Raw genomic sequence first — 18,842 nt, 5'->3', positions numbered from 1 at the left:
AATAAAAGTCTTTCAAAAAGAAAAAAAGAAAGGGAAAAACATCAGACATTTGAACAGCTGGAAGCATTTTTAGAAACTACCAAAAAAGAGAAAAAAAAAAATTTAGAATAATATTTCCCTTTCTGTAGTAAGCATCGTAGTGGTGATACAATATGTTCTCAAGAGGCTTAAATCATGTCTACTGTTCAATCCTCAAAGGTTATTTTATAAAACAAAAATTAGTGGAGTCAACAGAGTTTTTTCACAAAACCCCTGAAGCTGTCGTTCTGAGCTGTATTTATTTTTCTACCAGCTCCCATCTTTGTCAAATGTCCTAAGAGCTATGAATCTGCGACAATAAGCTACAGTCCACTGTGCTCTGACAAAAGACAAGATTTTCTTCCTTTCTTTGTCTATATCTGATTTCAGTATGAGGAAGATGTTGTTTGACGCCACTCTGATAAAAACTTGAAAAGACTGTTGTTTACAGAAAGATCAAATTAGACAGTAAATTAAGGAAGTAATAGCAGCCATGGGCATAAAACAGCATGATGGCTACATATATTTTGATAAAGTATCTACACTCTAGAACCAACAACACTTGAATTTCTTTCAAATTAAAATCTAGGGGCAATCTCTTAATTTTAAATGCCCTGTTTATTCTGCCAATTATGATGCTTTATTTTCTTTACCGTAGTGCTCCCATGGCCGTGTCAGCACTAGGATTTCCTTTTGCTAAGTTCTTTTTGTCACAATGAATCTTTCAACATGTGCCAACTCCAGATAAACATTACTGGTAGTTTGCTCCAGTTCAAAAACCAGGCAACAAACAACACAAGGCTCGCTTAGCAGCACCCTTGAATTCCCTTTAAAACATACTTCCATTAAATACTCCAAGAGATGTTGTTAAATTTAGGTCCATGAGCTATTGTATCCTTTTGACAACCTCCCATCTTCAGAATGTGTTTCTACTCACACCTAAATTTACACTTGTTTAGTTTTTGTGGTAACTCTGTTGGATATTTAAAAAAATACTAATTCAATAGCAAGACCAGTTTTATGGCACCTTGTAAATTCCATTCCTCCTCCCAACCATTTTCTGCACCTGATACAATGAATGGTCCCTCTTCTGTATTTAGCTTTAAAGTTTGCTATTCTGTTCCAAACCTGAAGAAGACCTACGCAATGGCTTCATATAACAAAAGATACTATTCTTACCTACAAATATGGCCACACGTATACCCATTGGATCATCACAGCTACAAAGGCACGGCTACCTTCCATGTTATCCTCCACTAGGAAATATTTGTGGGATACCTGTTTTACTCTGTCTCTCTTTTTTTGTGTTGCAAGACATCTCTTTCCTCCACACCCTGACATTTTCCATCATGTACTTGTATGACTACAGTTTTTCTTCTCCCATCTTCTTGCTCTCTATCTCAAATACAGTTCCTAGTTTTCCACTTCATCTTTCTTTCCATTTCCCCTCCATACAAACAATTTCCTTTTCCCCAATGCAGAACTCCTGCAAGGAATAGGGTTAAACAAGTTTAAAGAATATCCACGAGCATTGAGAAAGACCCATGCAGCAGTTCTGGGTCATGACACTCAACAAGTATGTCCTAACACTGAATCCAATGTGCGTACCAAAAGACAATTCATACCACTCCACTCACCCTGAAGATGAGTTCAATTCCCATTTAATCAGCTGTTCCAACAAGATCATATTTTTTAACAGTACATGCTAGAGGATTTGTTCTCTCCAGTTCCATGCTTAAGCTCCTATGCAACAGAAAGCCATCATCTTCATAAATGAAACCAGGTGATCCAATGAAATTATTTATTACTGTTCCATCAACATGAATATTCAAACTTTTACAAGTGTTCACCAAGAAGCAAAACCAGTCACAACAATATTTTATCCACAATTATGAAGACGTAGTCAATCTTCCATAAAAGAATTCAGTTCTGTTGAACATTTTTATGAGTCCATGATAAATGTTTCAAAGTCCTGGTCTAAGTCTGAAACAAGGGCATCCACAAAATCTTCAACTGAAGGCGATTTCTGAAGCATACCTACAAAACCAAGACAACAGACTCTTAGCAAGAATACTACGACCTTGCAAGCTTTGTCAATAATAATGCTTATTGCTAACTAACATTTAATGTCACAATATGACAGAAACGACTATCATGTTTCTTTGTCAGGAAATAAATGCAATTATAGTGTATGGGGATTATTTAATTTCTTCAAGCTACCTGTTACATGTTATCACAGAACTGACAGGTTTCAAGATTGTTAACTGATTTTTATCATTACAATCTTGCTTAAGCAGGGAATTATATCCATTTTAAAGCAATGTAACCATAGACTCACTCCTCTCCAAATGACTGGAATAAATCAGTGACTGAGCGGGTGTCTAAATCCTTATCCGCTAAGTCTCAGGTCTGACAGAGCCAGAAAAAACAACGTATTTTCTCAAAGTGTTATACACCTTAAAAGCATTTAATTTAGTCTTTAAAGTACAAATATCTCTGAAATTTTTCACAAGGCATGAAACATACCCAAACAAAAGCATTTTCAGTGCACTGCAGTTTTAGTTTTGCTTTTTTACAGTACCGGGACTTACCTTTTATTAAGAATTTTAATTAGTGCATCTGTTAGCTGCAGCATATGGCAACAGAATAACAGACAGGGAAATTACGATAATGAAGAATCATGCTCAAGTACTTTGTCAGGTAATTCTATTAAAAGAGCAGCTAAAAATCTCACACTTTCCTCCGCAAAATCCCAGTTTTTAGAAAGCATGAGAATATATCCTGCAAATTATTTTCAGATATTTCTTTGTACTTAACATTACATTGATGTTGGTCTTTTCACTGTTGTTAACATTTTCAAGATTATATATGGAAATTTACTGCATTACTTGTACCAGAAAAAAAAACCAGGACAGCTGCCAAATAACGTAAAATTTAATCTTCATACCTCTTTGAAGTGATCTGTTCTTTCTGACAACTGCCAATGTAAATATAACCTTGTTCTACCCTTTCTGATCAGTGTACCTACTGAACATAATTTTATATTCTTTCACATCCTCAATAATATTTGCTTTCAGTGGAATTTATAATTGCATGCTGCTAAAAGGCTGGAACTTTTACTATAACACAATGATTCAAAACCCACCAGGAAATGGACCAGCTCAAGGTAATTTTGTGTAAGCAACCAAAAACAATTTTCTTGCTAAGACCTCACAGAATCCCATCTCAATCTGATTTAAACACGTTGCAAGTGTCAACACAAACTACCATGACCCAGTAGATTAATACTGAGCACTAAAAGAAAAACAAATCTCGTACTGTATATAGTTTGACTGAAATGCTGTTAAATGAAGTTTGCATTCAAGCTATTTTCAAAATGAAAGAGAAGAGAATTAATATTTCCAAATACTTGGTAAACTTGTCATCTACTCTAATGTTAGTAAAATTGCTGTGGAATTACTTCTAGTTCACAGTGAAAAATGACTTGCTATATGCTGGGCTGAGAAACAGATGTGTCCAGATACCAGCTACTAATCTAACCTCCCCAGAGAGCCGCGGCCTCTTGCAGTCTCCCTCTCTCAGGTTCTTGAGCGGGCTGGCTGGGGGAGATGCATATTTCCTCCCTAACAGCCTTGGAAAAATTCCAGTTTAAACTCATATTTTCCCTCAGTTTTCTCAGAAGCAGAGAGAATGCCTTAAGAAGATGACATGGATGGCAGCCTACTGGAACATGTACTGTCATGCATGGCTACTGGAGCTTTGTCTTGAACTCAGCTGGAGCAGTCCAGTCCCAACAGTGCAATTCGTTTTGCCCTTTTTTTGGCCTCATTTTGCCTCATTTACATCCGAAGTAACTGGCTCTATTTCTAGAGACTGAACAGTAGGAAGACCTTCATGGGTGCCACTCATTTGACCTTTTTCAGAGGTCTACTTTATGATAAGATGAGTTGTGCCTATGAAGTGCCTTCTTTTCCCTGTATCCCTGAAAGGAAACCTGGATGACTAGCTCAGGTATAAAAACCTCAAGCTGGTGAAACTATTCCTTCCTTCCAATTTTTAAGACGTGGCTCTATAAAAGAACCAATGTGCCCTTTTCTATCAGATATCCCAAATATAAAAAAACCCTTCCAATACTGAATTTATGAAAAACAGCCAGCCTGGATGATGTTTAGCCAATTCTTTTGATGCACTAAAGTTTATTCTGCTGTGGACAATTCTTAAAACTATGATTACCAGTATGTTGCAAAAGAAGAAAAGCTAACAGTGTAATGATTAGGGAGAAAGAAGAGATTGATGTTGGGATTATCTTCAAGTAAATTTAATTTCCCTTTTACATAAAAATGGCAAACGTACCAAAAAGATTCCAACCCTGGATATTACAAAATGAATAAAAGAAACATAATTAACTGCAGTATACTTGGATGTATTTTAGTGCAGCTGAATACAGTATTACCAAATCTCACTCAAAACATGTTACAAATTGCACATTTAGACTCCACATGGTTTGTTTTAAATACTTAGGAGAATTCAAAATCATTCTGGTAATAGTGATGTCAAATGACCTCCTACCCAGTAGTTCCAACTTTTGATAATACAAACAGATTTCAGATTTCTTGCATTAGTGGTCTACTGCATTGCTATTTTCCCATCACTGACATCAAAAGCAGACGCTAGCAGAATTTGCTTTTGCAACATAAGGATGAAGAGTAACTGAGGTCATTGTTGAAGAACTCCTACTGTAGTAAAATGATCATGCTCTTATGAAATAAGTAACTACAGATTTTAGAGTAGACAACTCCAAAAGAAACAGACACTGATGGTATTTCCACGTTTTAACCTCTTACTCTACACAGATGTGTTAAGAATGGTCATGTCTCCCTTTAAACTCCATTAAAATATATCAAAGCAAGACTGGCTTTGATATATTGTAAGTACTCAGCACTTCAGTCTAAATGATTTAGTAAGATGTCCACAAGGTCTGATGGTTGCAGTTTTAAAATCTAGGAGTGTATTTTATACGTTCAGCCCAACTCCTATTTCAGCTCAGTCTCTCCCAAGCCTAAGGCAACTGCATAGCTTATCTTCTCTGCTTTGAAGTTTTCTTTCACATTACAGCACTGTGGTTAACCACACCCTTTTGAGAGATGGTTAGCTATAACCTACAATCACTGAAAATTGGGAGAAGAATAAAGCCTGTGGCAAAATTTGGCCTCTGCCCCTTTGGAACACTAATTATTTTGGGTCCGTGTAGTTTGAGTTAACATATGTTGCCATTCATATCACCTTTTAGGATTTATGCATATCTCTTATACTTTCAAAGAGACATACAATCATTATCTGAAGATTTTTACAGCCTCTTCAAATCATCATTATTCCAGGAAGTACAATTTGAGGAACGGAAAAACAAATTTTCAAACTGCATTGGAGCAAACACGTGTTTATTTACACATGTAGTTGGTTTGATTACCAGGTATTCACACAGCCGAGTATGATTGTCTGCAATATAATACAGCATTAACAAATCAAGAACACAACTTCACATATATTTTGCACAAGGACTTCTTCAGAGACCCAAGGGGTAACGTGACTGCATCAAAACTACAAGAGAAGCGCACTCCAGGGTATGTTCCATGCTCTTGGTTCCCACATCACCCAACCCAGTACTTTTCACACCGCAATTCACTTTCTGCCTATGCACCTGGGTTTCTTTCCAGTCAGGGAGTGCCAAGGGAGAGAGGGAGGGATGGTGCACACCTGAATCTTGTTCAGACCTGCAGCCAGCACACAACTGGACCTGGAAGGGACACCTGCATTACGTATCTTTAAAGGAATTTGGAATCCCTAATGCCATGTAGTCCTGGGAAGGAAAGGGTCTGCAAGATCCACGTGGCCAACCCAAAATGACAGAGGAATCGAGTTCTTCTCAAACTGCATTTCCTCTCTAAGGAAAAAAAAAGAAAGCCTCTTGGACAAAGCATTGTTCACTCATTTTTTAAGTGCTCCTGCTATTCATATGTGTGACTATTTCTGTATCTTGTAGATTATCGAAGGGGTAGGATGAAAGGTGTCACTTCAGAAAATGTTAAAAAAGGTTTCATAAAGCCCTTGTGGTGGTTTGTTTTGTGTTTTTTTTTTTAAACGGAAACAAATGCCAAGAGAATAAAATCCAAACAACCAAAAAGTATATTGTGTTTTCTAATTAAAGACTAGTCCAAACAGGAATCTTGTCAGTAACTCCACTGGATGGCAGGTCAGATCCTTTATCTTCCCTAATCAGTATATCTACGGAATCATGTGGGAGAAAGATGAAAAGCTAGGGTCATATCTAAGCACAAAAGAAAGACAATAGATAGCTTCTGAGAAGAAAATCGTAACAAAGAAACTGTATAAATGAAATGCACTTGTGAAGTTATCTGTTATCAAACAGCCAATGAATATGGCTAACTTCACAATGAGATACAGAAGCATTTCAAGGGTGAGGCTACATATGTGCATCCAAAAGTCAGACTTGTACAAGCGCATTTCTTTATATAAAAAGAAAAAATGCCTGAAATAACAGCCTATGTAACTTAAGGTTTTTGAAATATGGCACTACTGAGCACAGAATCTGGACTGTTTCCCTGAAGAAGAGTAAAATCAACAAGCTTTTAAGTTTGATGGAATCTGGTTTTAATCAGGAATCTGTTTGGTCATCTGCTATGGGAGCACAGTTTTGCAACTGATGAAAAACAACAGAAGGTGGAAATCAAGTATTCTTGAACATCAGTAATGAAAAGGAAACAATGCAGCAAAAGGAGTCAGAAGCTGATTGAACGTAAACAAATTAAAGAACAAGTAACTGTTCTTACTTTTATCCTTAAATTCTCAATTTTTATAACAAATACAGAGCAATTAAGTGTAAACATATAATAAGCTTTTCCTCATGTGTATTCTATGATTTAACCTCAAATAATCCCAAACTAGCAATCAAATTAACTTGTCAAAAGATCTGAGTCACCTCAATTTTATTTTTCAGGGAGTCATTCAAGCATGCTTGTTTAAGTTTTGCACTGTCTACAAATGAACATCACAATATGCAGCACAGGCAAGGAATCTGCTGATGAATTCTGGTTATTTTTATGATCTTTAATATCTTTTGAGATTTCTGCTTAAAGTAATATTAAAGAAATACAGAGTATAAAAGTGAAATTCAGAATACAAAAGTGGCCAGAGAGATAATCTGAAGCAAGGAAGATGTACCCTTGATGGAAGAGGATCAGAACAGGGAATACTTAAGCAAACTGGACATACATAAGCCCACAGGCCCTGATGGGATGCACCCACAAGTGCTGAGGGAGATGGCAGATGGCATTGCAAGGCCACTCTCAGTAATCTTTGATCAATCATGGCCACTAGGAGAAGTGCCAGAAGACTTGAAAAAAGCAAAGGTCACTCTTATCTTTAAGAACAGCAAGGAGAACCCAGGGAACCACGGGTTGGTCAGTCTCACCTCAATCCCTAGGAAGGTGGTAGAGCAGCTAATCCTGGAAACCATTTCCAGGCTCATGAACAACAACAAAAAAAATCATCAGGAATAGTCATCATGGATTCACCAAGGGCAAGTCATGCTTAAGCAACTTGATAACCTTATATGATGAAACAACTGGCCTGGTAGATGAGGAAAGAGCTGTGGATATTGTCTATCTGGACTTCAGCAAGGTTTTTGACAGTCTCCTCTAAGATCCTCACAGAGAAGCTGTTGATGTACAGGTCAGATGAGCAGACAGGGAGGTGGATTAAAAAACGGCTGAATGGCCAGGCCCAGAGGGAAGTCAATCAGTGCCACGAAGTTTAGCTGGAGGCTAACTAGCGGTGTACCCCAGGGGCCAATACTGGGTCCAGTCCTGTTTAACATCTTCATTAATGACCCGGATGATGGGGCAGATTTCAACAAAGAGAAGTACAAGGTCCTGCACCTGGGGAGGAACAACCCCAGGCACCAGTATATGCTGGGGGCCACCCAGCAAGGAAACAGCTTGGCAGAAAAGGACCTGGGGGTCCTGGTGGACACCAAGTTGAACATGAGCCAGCAACGGGCCCTTGCCGCAAAGAAGGTGAATGGCATCCTGGGCTGCATGAGGCAAAGTATTGCCAGCAGGTCGAGGGAGGTGATCCTTCCCCTCTGCTCAGCACTGGTGAGGCCACACCTGGAGTGCCATCTCCAGCACTGGGCTCCTCAGTACAAGAGAGACGTGGACACGCTGGAGAAAGTCCAACAAAAGCCCACTAAGATGATGAAGGGACTGGAGCATCTCTCCTATGATGAAAGGCTGAGAGAGCTGGGACTGTTCAGCCTAGAGAAGAGAAGGCTCAGGAGGAGCTTATTAATGAGTATAAATACCTGAAAGGAGGGTGCAAAGAGGACAGAGCCGGGCTCTCCTCAGCGGTGCCCAGTGACAGGACCAGAGGCAACGGGCACACACTGAAACACAGGAGGTTCCCTCTGAACATCAGGGAACACTTTTTCCCTGTGAGGGTGACCGAGCACTGGCACAGGTTGCCCAGGGAGGTGGTGGAGTCTTCATCCTTGGAGGTGCTTAAAAGCCATCTGGACGTGGTCCTGGGCAAGCAGCTCTAGATGTCCCTGCTTGAGCTCGGTGTTGGACCAGATGACCTCCAGAGGTCCCTTCCAACAGAACACAACTGTTCTATGATTCTATAATTCTGTGAAAACATCTTGAAAACTTCTGCCATTTTTTTTAAATCAGTCTGTACTCTTATCACCAGTATCACTCAAGCTAATGGTGACACAAAGGAGTTACTCCTGTCTGGTTCTCCTATTACGCATGAAGAAACACATCAGCAGGTGCACTACAGTTACTGACCTTAAAGTGACATACAGTTCTGATTAGTGGTTTATGGATCTACTGATTTAAAGAAAAAAAATTAAAAATCAAACTGTATATGTTTTATGCATAGATTTTTTTGGTCACATCATAAAAGATCCCATTATTCTACCATTAGTGTCAAGTTCACTGCCCTGCAGTATGCACAACTACTCCTTAAACATAGCTTGCTCTCTTCTTCAAACCCCAGGCTGCACAGCTATTGCCTCTTCATCATTCACCACTGGTCCTGACAAGTCACTGATGAACTATCTGGATTAAATGAACTGAGGACTATAAGCATGAGGACTATGAATATTGAAATGCCTAAAACATCTAATTACTGCATTACAAGAGTTAAACTTGTTTGTATGCCTTCATTGTACTTTGCCAGAATTCATCATATTTGGATTTCCTTTAAACTTAAAAAATTTCCTGGACTATGATGCCACTTTTTCAGTTTAATTCCAGTAGCAAGTTTTATCCAAAATAACTGACGCATACTCTTAACCCCAAACTGATTGTACCATGTTCCACTGTGTTCTCTCATATGCAAGGGGGAGTGCCAGTTGTACTTCCACAGATTTCATATAAGTCCATCCACAGATGAATTTTGCAAACTTCATTCAAATATTTGATTCAAGGGAGCACACTGCCAGCAACTTCAGCATAGCCTCTAGGACATTCCAGGAAGATTCCATGCTCAGTAAAGTTAAAAATATATCCCAGAAATAGAAGAGATGATAAGCATAACTGGTGTTTAAAAACGTTCCTTCTTTCTCTACCATATGACTTACAATATAATAATTGGATTTGCTTGTAAAGATGTACATTCCTGTCTTGCAACTAATTAATCCCCAATTTTGGGCTACAGTTTTTTGAGGTTACAAACACAGACTCTTCAAGAACAGTAAAGAAAGGCAACTTTGCAAAGTCATGCTGAATGAAAAGTAACCCTGTAGATCAGAAATATAAATAGACTAATCTAGAGAATATATAGTTGCTTAAGACATTATGAGTCTAAGGAGAGCAGAGATTATGGACTCAAATATAAACAGATAGGTCAAAGAACTGAAATGTTCTTGTTATGAAACTGTGCCAGTCTTATGATGAAATACAGACACATTACCACTGTCTTCCTTATCTGTAGGAAAAAAACCCACAACTTCCAGTCTACCAAACTGGAGTGAACAGAGGCCAATGAATTAATATTAATCTTTAATATTAAGAATTTCAGAGCAAGTTGAAAGCTGCCCCATTAGATGAAATACTTACAAAGTGCTCATAACAGAAACAGCGATACTAATGCAAAAGTTTTTGGTTTGAATACTGCAACATTACAGAGGAAAGTCTTTATCCTTATCTCATTGACAGATTTGAGATAAAGTCAGCAGTCAACTTGTTTCATTCTCCTGACATTTTATTTTTTAATATGTATTAAGTATAGTATTTTTGCTATTGCTATGAATGATTTTTAGAAGTTATTTTCCAGATTCAAAAGGCAAATATGATATTGACAGGAATAATGAACCATGTTTCTTTATTACAGTCTTCAGACTTCCATTTCATGAGAATGTACACTCAAAGTACTGATACAACCAAAGCTATTTTGATAATGCTAAAATGACATGGCCAAAACAAGTTCAAATTCTTGTAAACAAAATAACCAGATCTACTATGAATTTCATGTATGTAAAAGTTACTCATTTTTTGTATCCAAAAATAGTGTCATCTATCTTCCTTCAAGTATGTGATACTCTTACTGTGAATTTTTTAGACAGCCTTGTAATACAAACCCTTCCAACACTTTACCCCAACTATCTGTGTGTGGTTTTATTCTGTGTATCACAAGGAGTTCTACTGACCATGACACAAAGTTGACAACCAGTCCATTTAACTAAAAAAATAAACAAGTTTTCTTTCATAAATCAAATGAAAATCATAATTAAACTAAAAAGACCAAATTGGGAAATGCAGTTAAATTACTGAGCAAGGGAATAAAAAAGTTCTAATTTTTTTCTACCTTGAACCATAAGTATGGGCTCTTTTCCACCGCCATGTGCCAGCATCTCTCTACGATAACGCTCACCCATTGCCCTGGAGAAACACAGATGTTAGAGTCACTTGCAAACACAACCTGTTCAGCTTTCAGTTAGAATTGCTTCTAGGATCTCTACAGAACTCAGAGACAGAGATCAAATGAAATTTTCCACCCTGAAACAATGACTGCCTTGATTCCATGTTGACTCCTCAATTTCAAATTACATTCAAAATTATACTATAAGTAACTGAACTAGACAAATTTTATACATGTGAATATGCGTTGGTGTTTATGGAAGTTATTTTGCGAACAACATTTCAGCCTTCATTGCTCCGAGGGGAAAAGTTGCTCTCTTACAATGCTCTGAACATTCACCTAAGGTCTAAGAACACATAGAATTTGTGATCTCACAATTTACTTTTTACTTTCACAAAGCAAAATGAGTAGGATAGCTATACTTTGCTTTGAAGTTGGTGACATGAAGCTTGTTTAATACCCGCAGTTGCTTTGATTTCAATAGAAAATTACAAGTAATTAGGCACCTATGAAAATCAAGCTCTCTAATTACATCTAAATATGGATTTCAGTGCCTCCCAACTGGCACACCTGTATTTTAGAACATCAAACACGAATTTTTTTGCACACCAATGAACATGTCCCAAAGTACTCTTTATACCTGTGGTCATTTCCTGTTTTGTAATCCTCTTAAAATCAAGAAAAAGGCTAAAAACTAATTGTCATTAAAAAAGCCCGTCAACCCACATGGCCCCATTTGTTTCATGCTTTCCAGAAGCAAGTAGCGTGACACTTCATTCTACTTAATGTTTTCTCTGGTTTTACCTATCAAACGGGTCCTTAGCAAAACACTGTTTCCACACCATGGAGGCAACAGCCCTAGACATGAGGTAGGAGTAATATTTGGCACCGTAGCCCACAAGATGACTGAATCGCAGCTGCCAGGCCTGTAAGGAGAAAACAAACAAAAAAACACAACAGAATCTTTTAAATCCTTTAAACTGTTTGGCATTTTCTAAAGTATGATGGAAGAGATTTGATACTATCAATGACAAACGGTTTAAAAAAAAAAAAGAAAAAAGAAAAAAACCCAACCACTACCAGAAATCCCAGAATGAACACATCCTTTATTAGAAGAAGCATTTTTCAACCTAAATGTTGTATATCTAATATACTGATTATCACAATTGAAATTATACTTAAATAGGGTCACAAGGAGAGAAAACAAAGCAGTAAAAAACTGTATTCATATTTGGTAATAGCTGTGTTGTTCTACTGGTCTTGAAAGAAAACCACAATTACCTTCTTACAAGTAACACCACATTTTATCATTTTCCATGTATGTAAGTGCAGTGTCACACTTGGAAAAGTTCAACTTATAGACTTTTGCCACAAACAAAATGATAATAGGGACTTGCATTTAATACTATAAAAAACACAGCTTCCCATATGCCAAAAAACTCAGAGGTAGACAAATTACATCCACATGCAATGTCATTGTTCACAGATTTGTTTGCACATTTTTGAATGCATATATATAGCAGATTATCATCTGTAATTATATTGTTATTCATTTATGTATTGTTACTTGCCTTTATGACTCATTCCAGTGATGGTGGATTCTTTTTTTAATGCTGTCTGGTGTTGACTGTTTACTTTTGTTTTCTTAGCAGAGAAAATCAGAAGTATCAGCCTTACTTTCACAGAAATAAAAATACTTTTTTTTTATTTCCCTGACTGTAGCAGAGTAATTTAAATTGGGAGAGACCTCTGAAGGTCATCTAGTCCAACCCCTGCTCAAAGCAGAGCCAACTTTGATGAGGTTTCCCAGGGCTCTGTCTAAAGTCTCGGTATCTCCAAGGATGAAGATTTCATCACCTCTCTGGTGCAATGTGCAAAGGCAAGCAAGTCCAAGCTGAAAAGACATTGTTTCCCAACAGATTTGGGCATATTTCTTGAACTGAAGATGGATGAATGTATAGATGAAGGGGTGAGAAACTCACTCTATCCTTTTGGCTCTCTGAGGAAACCAAAGAGTAGACAAGTCCCATACCTTATTTGTCCTCCTATACAAAGTCAAAGCTCTTAACATTCTTGTGATATGACTGTTGTCAAGATTTTTGTAGGTACTATAGAAAGCAGAGTTTTAAAGAGGAACTAGAAGATAAACAATAAAGTAGCATAACACGTTTTAAATTTAAATCCATGGGCTGTCAGATGCTTGCTCTTATCCTAGAGTCAATGGCTGAAATTCGGAGGTAGCCAAACAGAAAAATGAAGGGGCGTTAGCAATTTTCCAGAACTATTTATCTTTGACTGTGATTCTTTATCACATTGTAAGTAACAATCTCCTGATTTTTGACAGCTGCAGTAAACTGTGTTTCTTAAGTCAAGTGCTGATCATCATCTTATTCTCCATTAGCCAAGTCAAAGATGTATGTGTATCTTAAAAAAAAAGATCAACTGAGAGGGTGGGAAAAGAAAGTATTTGGCTTTTAATCAGTCTTTTTACCTTAAAAAAGGTAGCAAACAGTGGCCTATAATCTAGATCATTGTGAAGAGCTGATGAGAAACAAAGTTGTTAGCTCCCTTTTCTGAGCAACACCTACAAATAAAGTTTCAAAGTTAGCTGTAATTCAGCCATTCAAAAGCTACTTTTAACAAGATGGTTATCCCCACCCTAAGACAGGTGTCCAAAACAGATGGAATTTGCCAGGGGTGAGCAATCTGGCCTCTACTGGTAGCCTACACAACTAGTTTAAAGTAGGAGCAGCAAAGTTAGTGAAGATGAAAAAAGATGTCTCCAGTCTTCAATTTTCCTGTGGGTCTTGATGCATGATGCAAATTCTTAAGAACTTCTTTTTTCTTTCCTTTAAGGTAAACACCAACTGTACCGTATCTCATTGTAATGCAAGTATTTAAAAACATTCAGCTTGGATACAGATTCTCCAGTTTGCTCTGAAAAGTATTGTGGTTGCCATGTTTATACTTTATAGCTACAGTTTTTCTAACTAGTCCCTTAATTATAACCATAATCACTAAACTAAAAGCACATTTTGAAACAGATCAGAGAGCCTACATTTTTAGAAGACTGGGCAGGAAAACATGTCAGTTTTTATTTTACTGTATGGTAAGTTTTCAAACTTAGGATGAAAAGTTTCAACTTCAAAGTACAACTCTCTCAGGAATGTGGAAAGCTTTACTGATGAATTGGTTTCACATACTGAGAAATTTAAATGATTTCCAAATAGATCATTTAAGTAAAAAAACCAACTTGCTTTTTCTGCTACAAACAAAAATAATTTCTATGAGCTTGACACAGGGAAGAATATTTCTACCTCTCCCATCAGAAAGGAATTATTTTAGTGGATCATATAAGCTGTAAGTAGACAGTATGTCTTCCTCAACAGCTCAGATTACATTCTTCACCTCAAATGTTCTTGCATTTAATGGTCTGCACCTAAAACAGCTCATCTGCACTTCCAGGATTATTGGGTTTGTTGAAACTCTCTATCACAAGTAAACAAGGAGAAAAGAACATCTTCTCAGCAACCTGTCCAAGACCGAAAGCTTGATTCAGAGTCTGCACCTACAACAGGCCTCAGTACCCTCTGTTCAAATATAAGACATTTTGTTTGACCTTGTCTTTTCTAATATATTTAAGTAAGAAACTTCACATTGCTTCCTTTCAAAAGAGAAAAAGAAAGGAGATATAAAGACCAAGGAAAGACACTGCTCGTCTCTTCCTGCATTTGGGGAGGCTCTCGAACATGATGAAGTTGAAAATCAAAAATTCATTGGCAACAGGACCGGTATCCAGAAAAGGAAACAGAAATAGAGGATGAGTCAACCCATCTTAAGATAGATGCCTAAGACAGATAAGGTATAGATGACTCTCTCTTCCTTCACTGGAATACATAAGGAACATGCTTTTAGATAGCTCCAGTTATGTAAGTTACCATCCTCAAAGGCATATTGCAACTAAGATTGTTCTCCTATTGCAAACAGCAGTCAAGGAAATCCAATTATAAACACTGCTATTCCCTAGTGAAGTTTGAAGCCTATATAAAATTTTATTTTTTTTTTTTTAACCAGTACAGATTTTCCCTACTCCAGAGTATGAATAACTCTAGTATATCATCATTCCCTGCCACTACTTTTTTTCTCAGTCCTCCCACAAAGTTTCTGATCAGGAACTCCCTATCTTCAATATTTCACCATTACCCAGTACCTATTAGATTAAGTACCTTTTCTGATTCTATGCTGTTCTAGCAATTAACTTCCCAAAACTGGACTTAGCTACCTGTAAACAAATATTTAAACATTAAGACACATCTTCTACCCTAATTCACAAGGAGCTACCTGCCTGCATTAAAAAAACTCTTCCTAATTTATACAGATGAGATTACAATCTAGGCAATAAAATGTTCAAAAAGCCCAAGAATATATAGACTAATACTCCTTTTAAAAGTTCTGTGATCAATAAAAAATAAACACATCACTGGAAATGTATTTAAAACTAAATAGTTCGCCTTTTAGCATAAACCTCCATTTTAATAAATCAGCTATACATGCAAAATGACTTGATTTCTTGAGTTATTTCCAATGCTGAATGATTTCTCCATATTAAAACAAACAACAAAAAAAAGACACATCAATTTCCCTTTTGGAAAGAGTAAAGGCTAGACATGTAGAACTAGGGCACTCTCCTTATTAAACGTTATATTTTTGATAAGCAGCTAAAAAGTTAATGAAGACTGTGAGTAATCACCTACTTCAAAAAGTTCCATGAACCCATTCCAGGAGTTTATAAAACAGTGCATTTTACAGCATAGCCCATGGGTTATGATAATATGCCATCCACAGGTCATGTTCATGCCTGCTTTTTATCCAGCACAACAGACTGAAATAAAGGTGTGTGACTGATCCACTGCAGTTACTAAAGGGGCCTTTTTTCCACCAACATTATTAATCTTCTCTTATAGCCATGTCTGAAATATTTTCAAAATTCCATGTGCAATGGCTTTCCATCCATTGTGTAACCTCACCGATACTTTAGTATTCTTACACCTTATCATGAATGGTTTTTTTAAATAGTCCTTGTTGGACACATTCTTAGGGTAAGATTCAGTTCATTTTACTTTAGCTACCTTAAACTAGGTGTCTTGCCCAAACTAGTCACATAGGCTTCCTTTGTAGTCAGAGGACAAAAGTATTTATCCTGTTATCTTTGGAAAGGATAGGACTACTGCTCTGGGAGAAATTTGAATAATTTACTACAACTTGTATCTTCTATTTAAAAGTTAAGCCACTTCATTCATTTTATGGTACGATATGGTACGATCAGTTAAACTAAACTGTTTTGAAGACTATATAAACTAATTTAGGATTCAATTATTTGAATTCTAAATTTAGAACTGTTAAGATTATCACAAAAATAATCTGATATAAAAATTTAGATGTGATTCTAAAAAGACAAAACCAAAAGAAAAAAACTACAGGTAGCTTAATATATACTAACCTAGCTTTTGTTTGAGCGTGGGTAATCATTGTTCCATGAAGCTCCACTAATTACACGGAATCTGCTACAACATCCTACTACATCTTTTGGAAAGAAAAAAAAACCTACAGAAATTCTTGACTCGTGCTTGGACTTTTCAAAATGCTCTTCCAACAGTTTCTGTTGTGACTTCATTACTTCGAAGTATATTTAAGTCCATTTTGCTTTGCATCTTAAGACAAAAAACACAAGTGAGAACCTGAAAAGACCCAACACTAAATTAAGAAAAGTATTTTCGTCATTTAAGTCTTCTAATTACAAAATGTGTGCTACAGCAATTACATCAGTGAGCAAGTTGTTGAATAGTTTCCATGAGGAACAATATTTGATGGAGATGATATTTGGCGCCCTCTCCCTTCTTAATTAAATTCTTATTCTGGCAGGAAACCCAATAGAGGAGCAAGCCAACTTATCTCCTTCAGGGGCTACTGGGTGGAGAACCCCTGGGTCTGGCACTAACATGATGTTATTGCTCCTAATGCCCTTGAATTTAGCTATCAGCATGGGTGTAAAACTCCTGAGAGTCAGAAAGAAGCTCCAGGGTCCGGTAACTTGGGAGCCACAAGAGAATGGCGCTTAGCATGGAAGTCAGTACAGGCTATTTCCCTCTGCTGAGGCCAAGGTTTATCAGGGCTAGTGGAAAACCAGGACAACATCGCTCCGGCCTGCAAACAAGCATGCTGAAAGTTAGCACAGGTAACGTTTTCTTGGCACTGTGTCAGCCACTCACACCGCAGGAGCAGGAGGTGGAATGTAAAGTGCTGCACGTTGCAGGTCAAGAACTATGAAGCCACTTTTCAGCACAGAAAAATGGTGAATTTACTGCAGGGTGCAGATTGGAGGGATGTTCCACATTTAGCTTAGCAAGTTTCTCATTCTGAACAACTAGCTGCACAAGCGTAATTTTAAAATATCAGAGGGAAAAAGTGCTTTTAGCAAAAGAAAAAAACCTATATTATCTGATGACCAGGAGATCTGGTTTTTATCTTTGACACCACTTCACATTCTCATGCTTTTCACACCCACATTCTGTGCCAGATCACTTTTCTCAAAATTCAAGGAAGATACTCAAGAGATTTCACAGCACAGAACTGCAACAACATCCAGTCACCACATACAGAAAATTTCAGTCTCATTAATTCTGGGAGGTGCTGTAATGAATGAGTGTGCTAATCTACTTTTATTGAACGCCCTTCTGTGAACCTCTTCTATGGTCCCTTTCCCAAAATAACTGAGCCTGCAGTCAGACAAGCTGAGGAGCTTCCTGGTAAGGCTCCTCTTTTTTTCTTGCCCTTGCACAGTAATGGGAGTGAGCAATCCAGCACCGCTAGCAGAAGCCCGGGCTGTAGCTGCCAGGCTCCAAAGCTCAAGCTTTGCCACTGGGTGCGCTTATTTTGGGGAGGCCAAATTGTCTGCAAATAGCAGAATTTATTATCCTACTTTTCTGTTTAAACTTCATTTACTTTATGAAATGAGAAAAGGATTTTCACATACACTTTAGAGCTTAAAGAATTCACTCTTTTGTTCTGAAACAAATCACAGATTATTTTTCCTTATTGTGTTAGTTTGTTACATAAGTTTACAACATGCTTTGAAGATGTCCTCAATTCATTCTCACTTGAAGAAACAGTTTAATGAGTCTTAGAGTGCAGAGTTTGCAAGTGTTTGTGCCAGTAGCTACCTCTGGGGGAAAGCTAGAGCACTCACTGACTGGCAGAAACAACTCTCTCCATAGGTATGCAGCAGCTTGCTCGGTCAACTTACTTTCTGTATTTTTGGCCTGAGCCCCTCTAAGTTTTATGGAATTACATCATCATCATTCTGGAGTTTCACAATAATAAAAAAATCCAATAAAGAGCTTTAAAGCCACTTCCTTTGCTGCAGTTTCTAATCTTGTTTAGAATAACAGAAACCTAATTTCAAGAAACCACATCTTGTGCTGCACCCCTAACTTGCTTAATGTCAGTACTCCAGTTTTTTCAGTGTCGTGCATTTCTGTGTTAGGAGTGGGAGAGCACAAAAAGTAAACCAACCCGGAGACATCGCTGACATTTTAGAAAGCGAGTCAAGCAAGAGATTAAGATTTCAATTCATAACACTTCTTTGTTTTTATAATAAAATGATAAATAAATCTAGCAAGGCAGGGAATGTAAATATTTTTGCAGTTGTTTACACTAGGGAAGAGGAAAGGAATTTAACATGCAATTAACCACTTAGGTGATTCTAGATAGGTACCATATGGTCTTTGAATTACTTAAAGAAAAATATTTCATTTTTATTTATAAACTATTAATGCATTTGGGCTGCTTATAGCAAAATCATTTAAAACTATTTCTCTTCACCC

The 18,842-nt window shown here is 37.3% G+C and overlaps 1 protein-coding gene across 2 annotated transcripts in view; it reads right to left on the bottom strand.

Moving 5' to 3' along the window:
• Positions 1–1,805: 1,805 nt before the first annotated feature.
• The window catches only part of MIPEP (mitochondrial intermediate peptidase), a 78,058-nt gene continuing 61,021 nt past the window's right edge, over positions 1,806–18,842 (bottom strand). Inside the window, exons 17-19 of one of the 2 annotated variants that reach the window (XM_075050718.1) lie at positions 11,764–11,885; positions 10,906–10,979; positions 1,806–2,055 (exon numbers count right to left, since the gene is read on the bottom strand). In XM_075050718.1, coding sequence (XP_074906819.1) covers positions 1,961–2,055; positions 10,906–10,979; positions 11,764–11,885 — 291 coding nt within the window. In that variant the 3' untranslated portion in view covers positions 1,806–1,960. The remainder of the gene's footprint in view (positions 2,056–10,905; positions 10,980–11,763; positions 11,886–18,842) is intronic. The other variant, XM_075050719.1, reaches the window with a different exon arrangement.

Source organism: Buteo buteo, chromosome 18 (genome assembly GCF_964188355.1).
Source record: "Buteo buteo chromosome 18, bButBut1.hap1.1, whole genome shotgun sequence".
Lineage (NCBI taxonomy): Eukaryota > Metazoa > Chordata > Aves > Accipitriformes > Accipitridae > Buteo > Buteo buteo.
The sequence above is the reverse complement of the archived record's forward strand: the minus strand, read 5'-3'. Positions and strand labels throughout refer to the sequence as shown.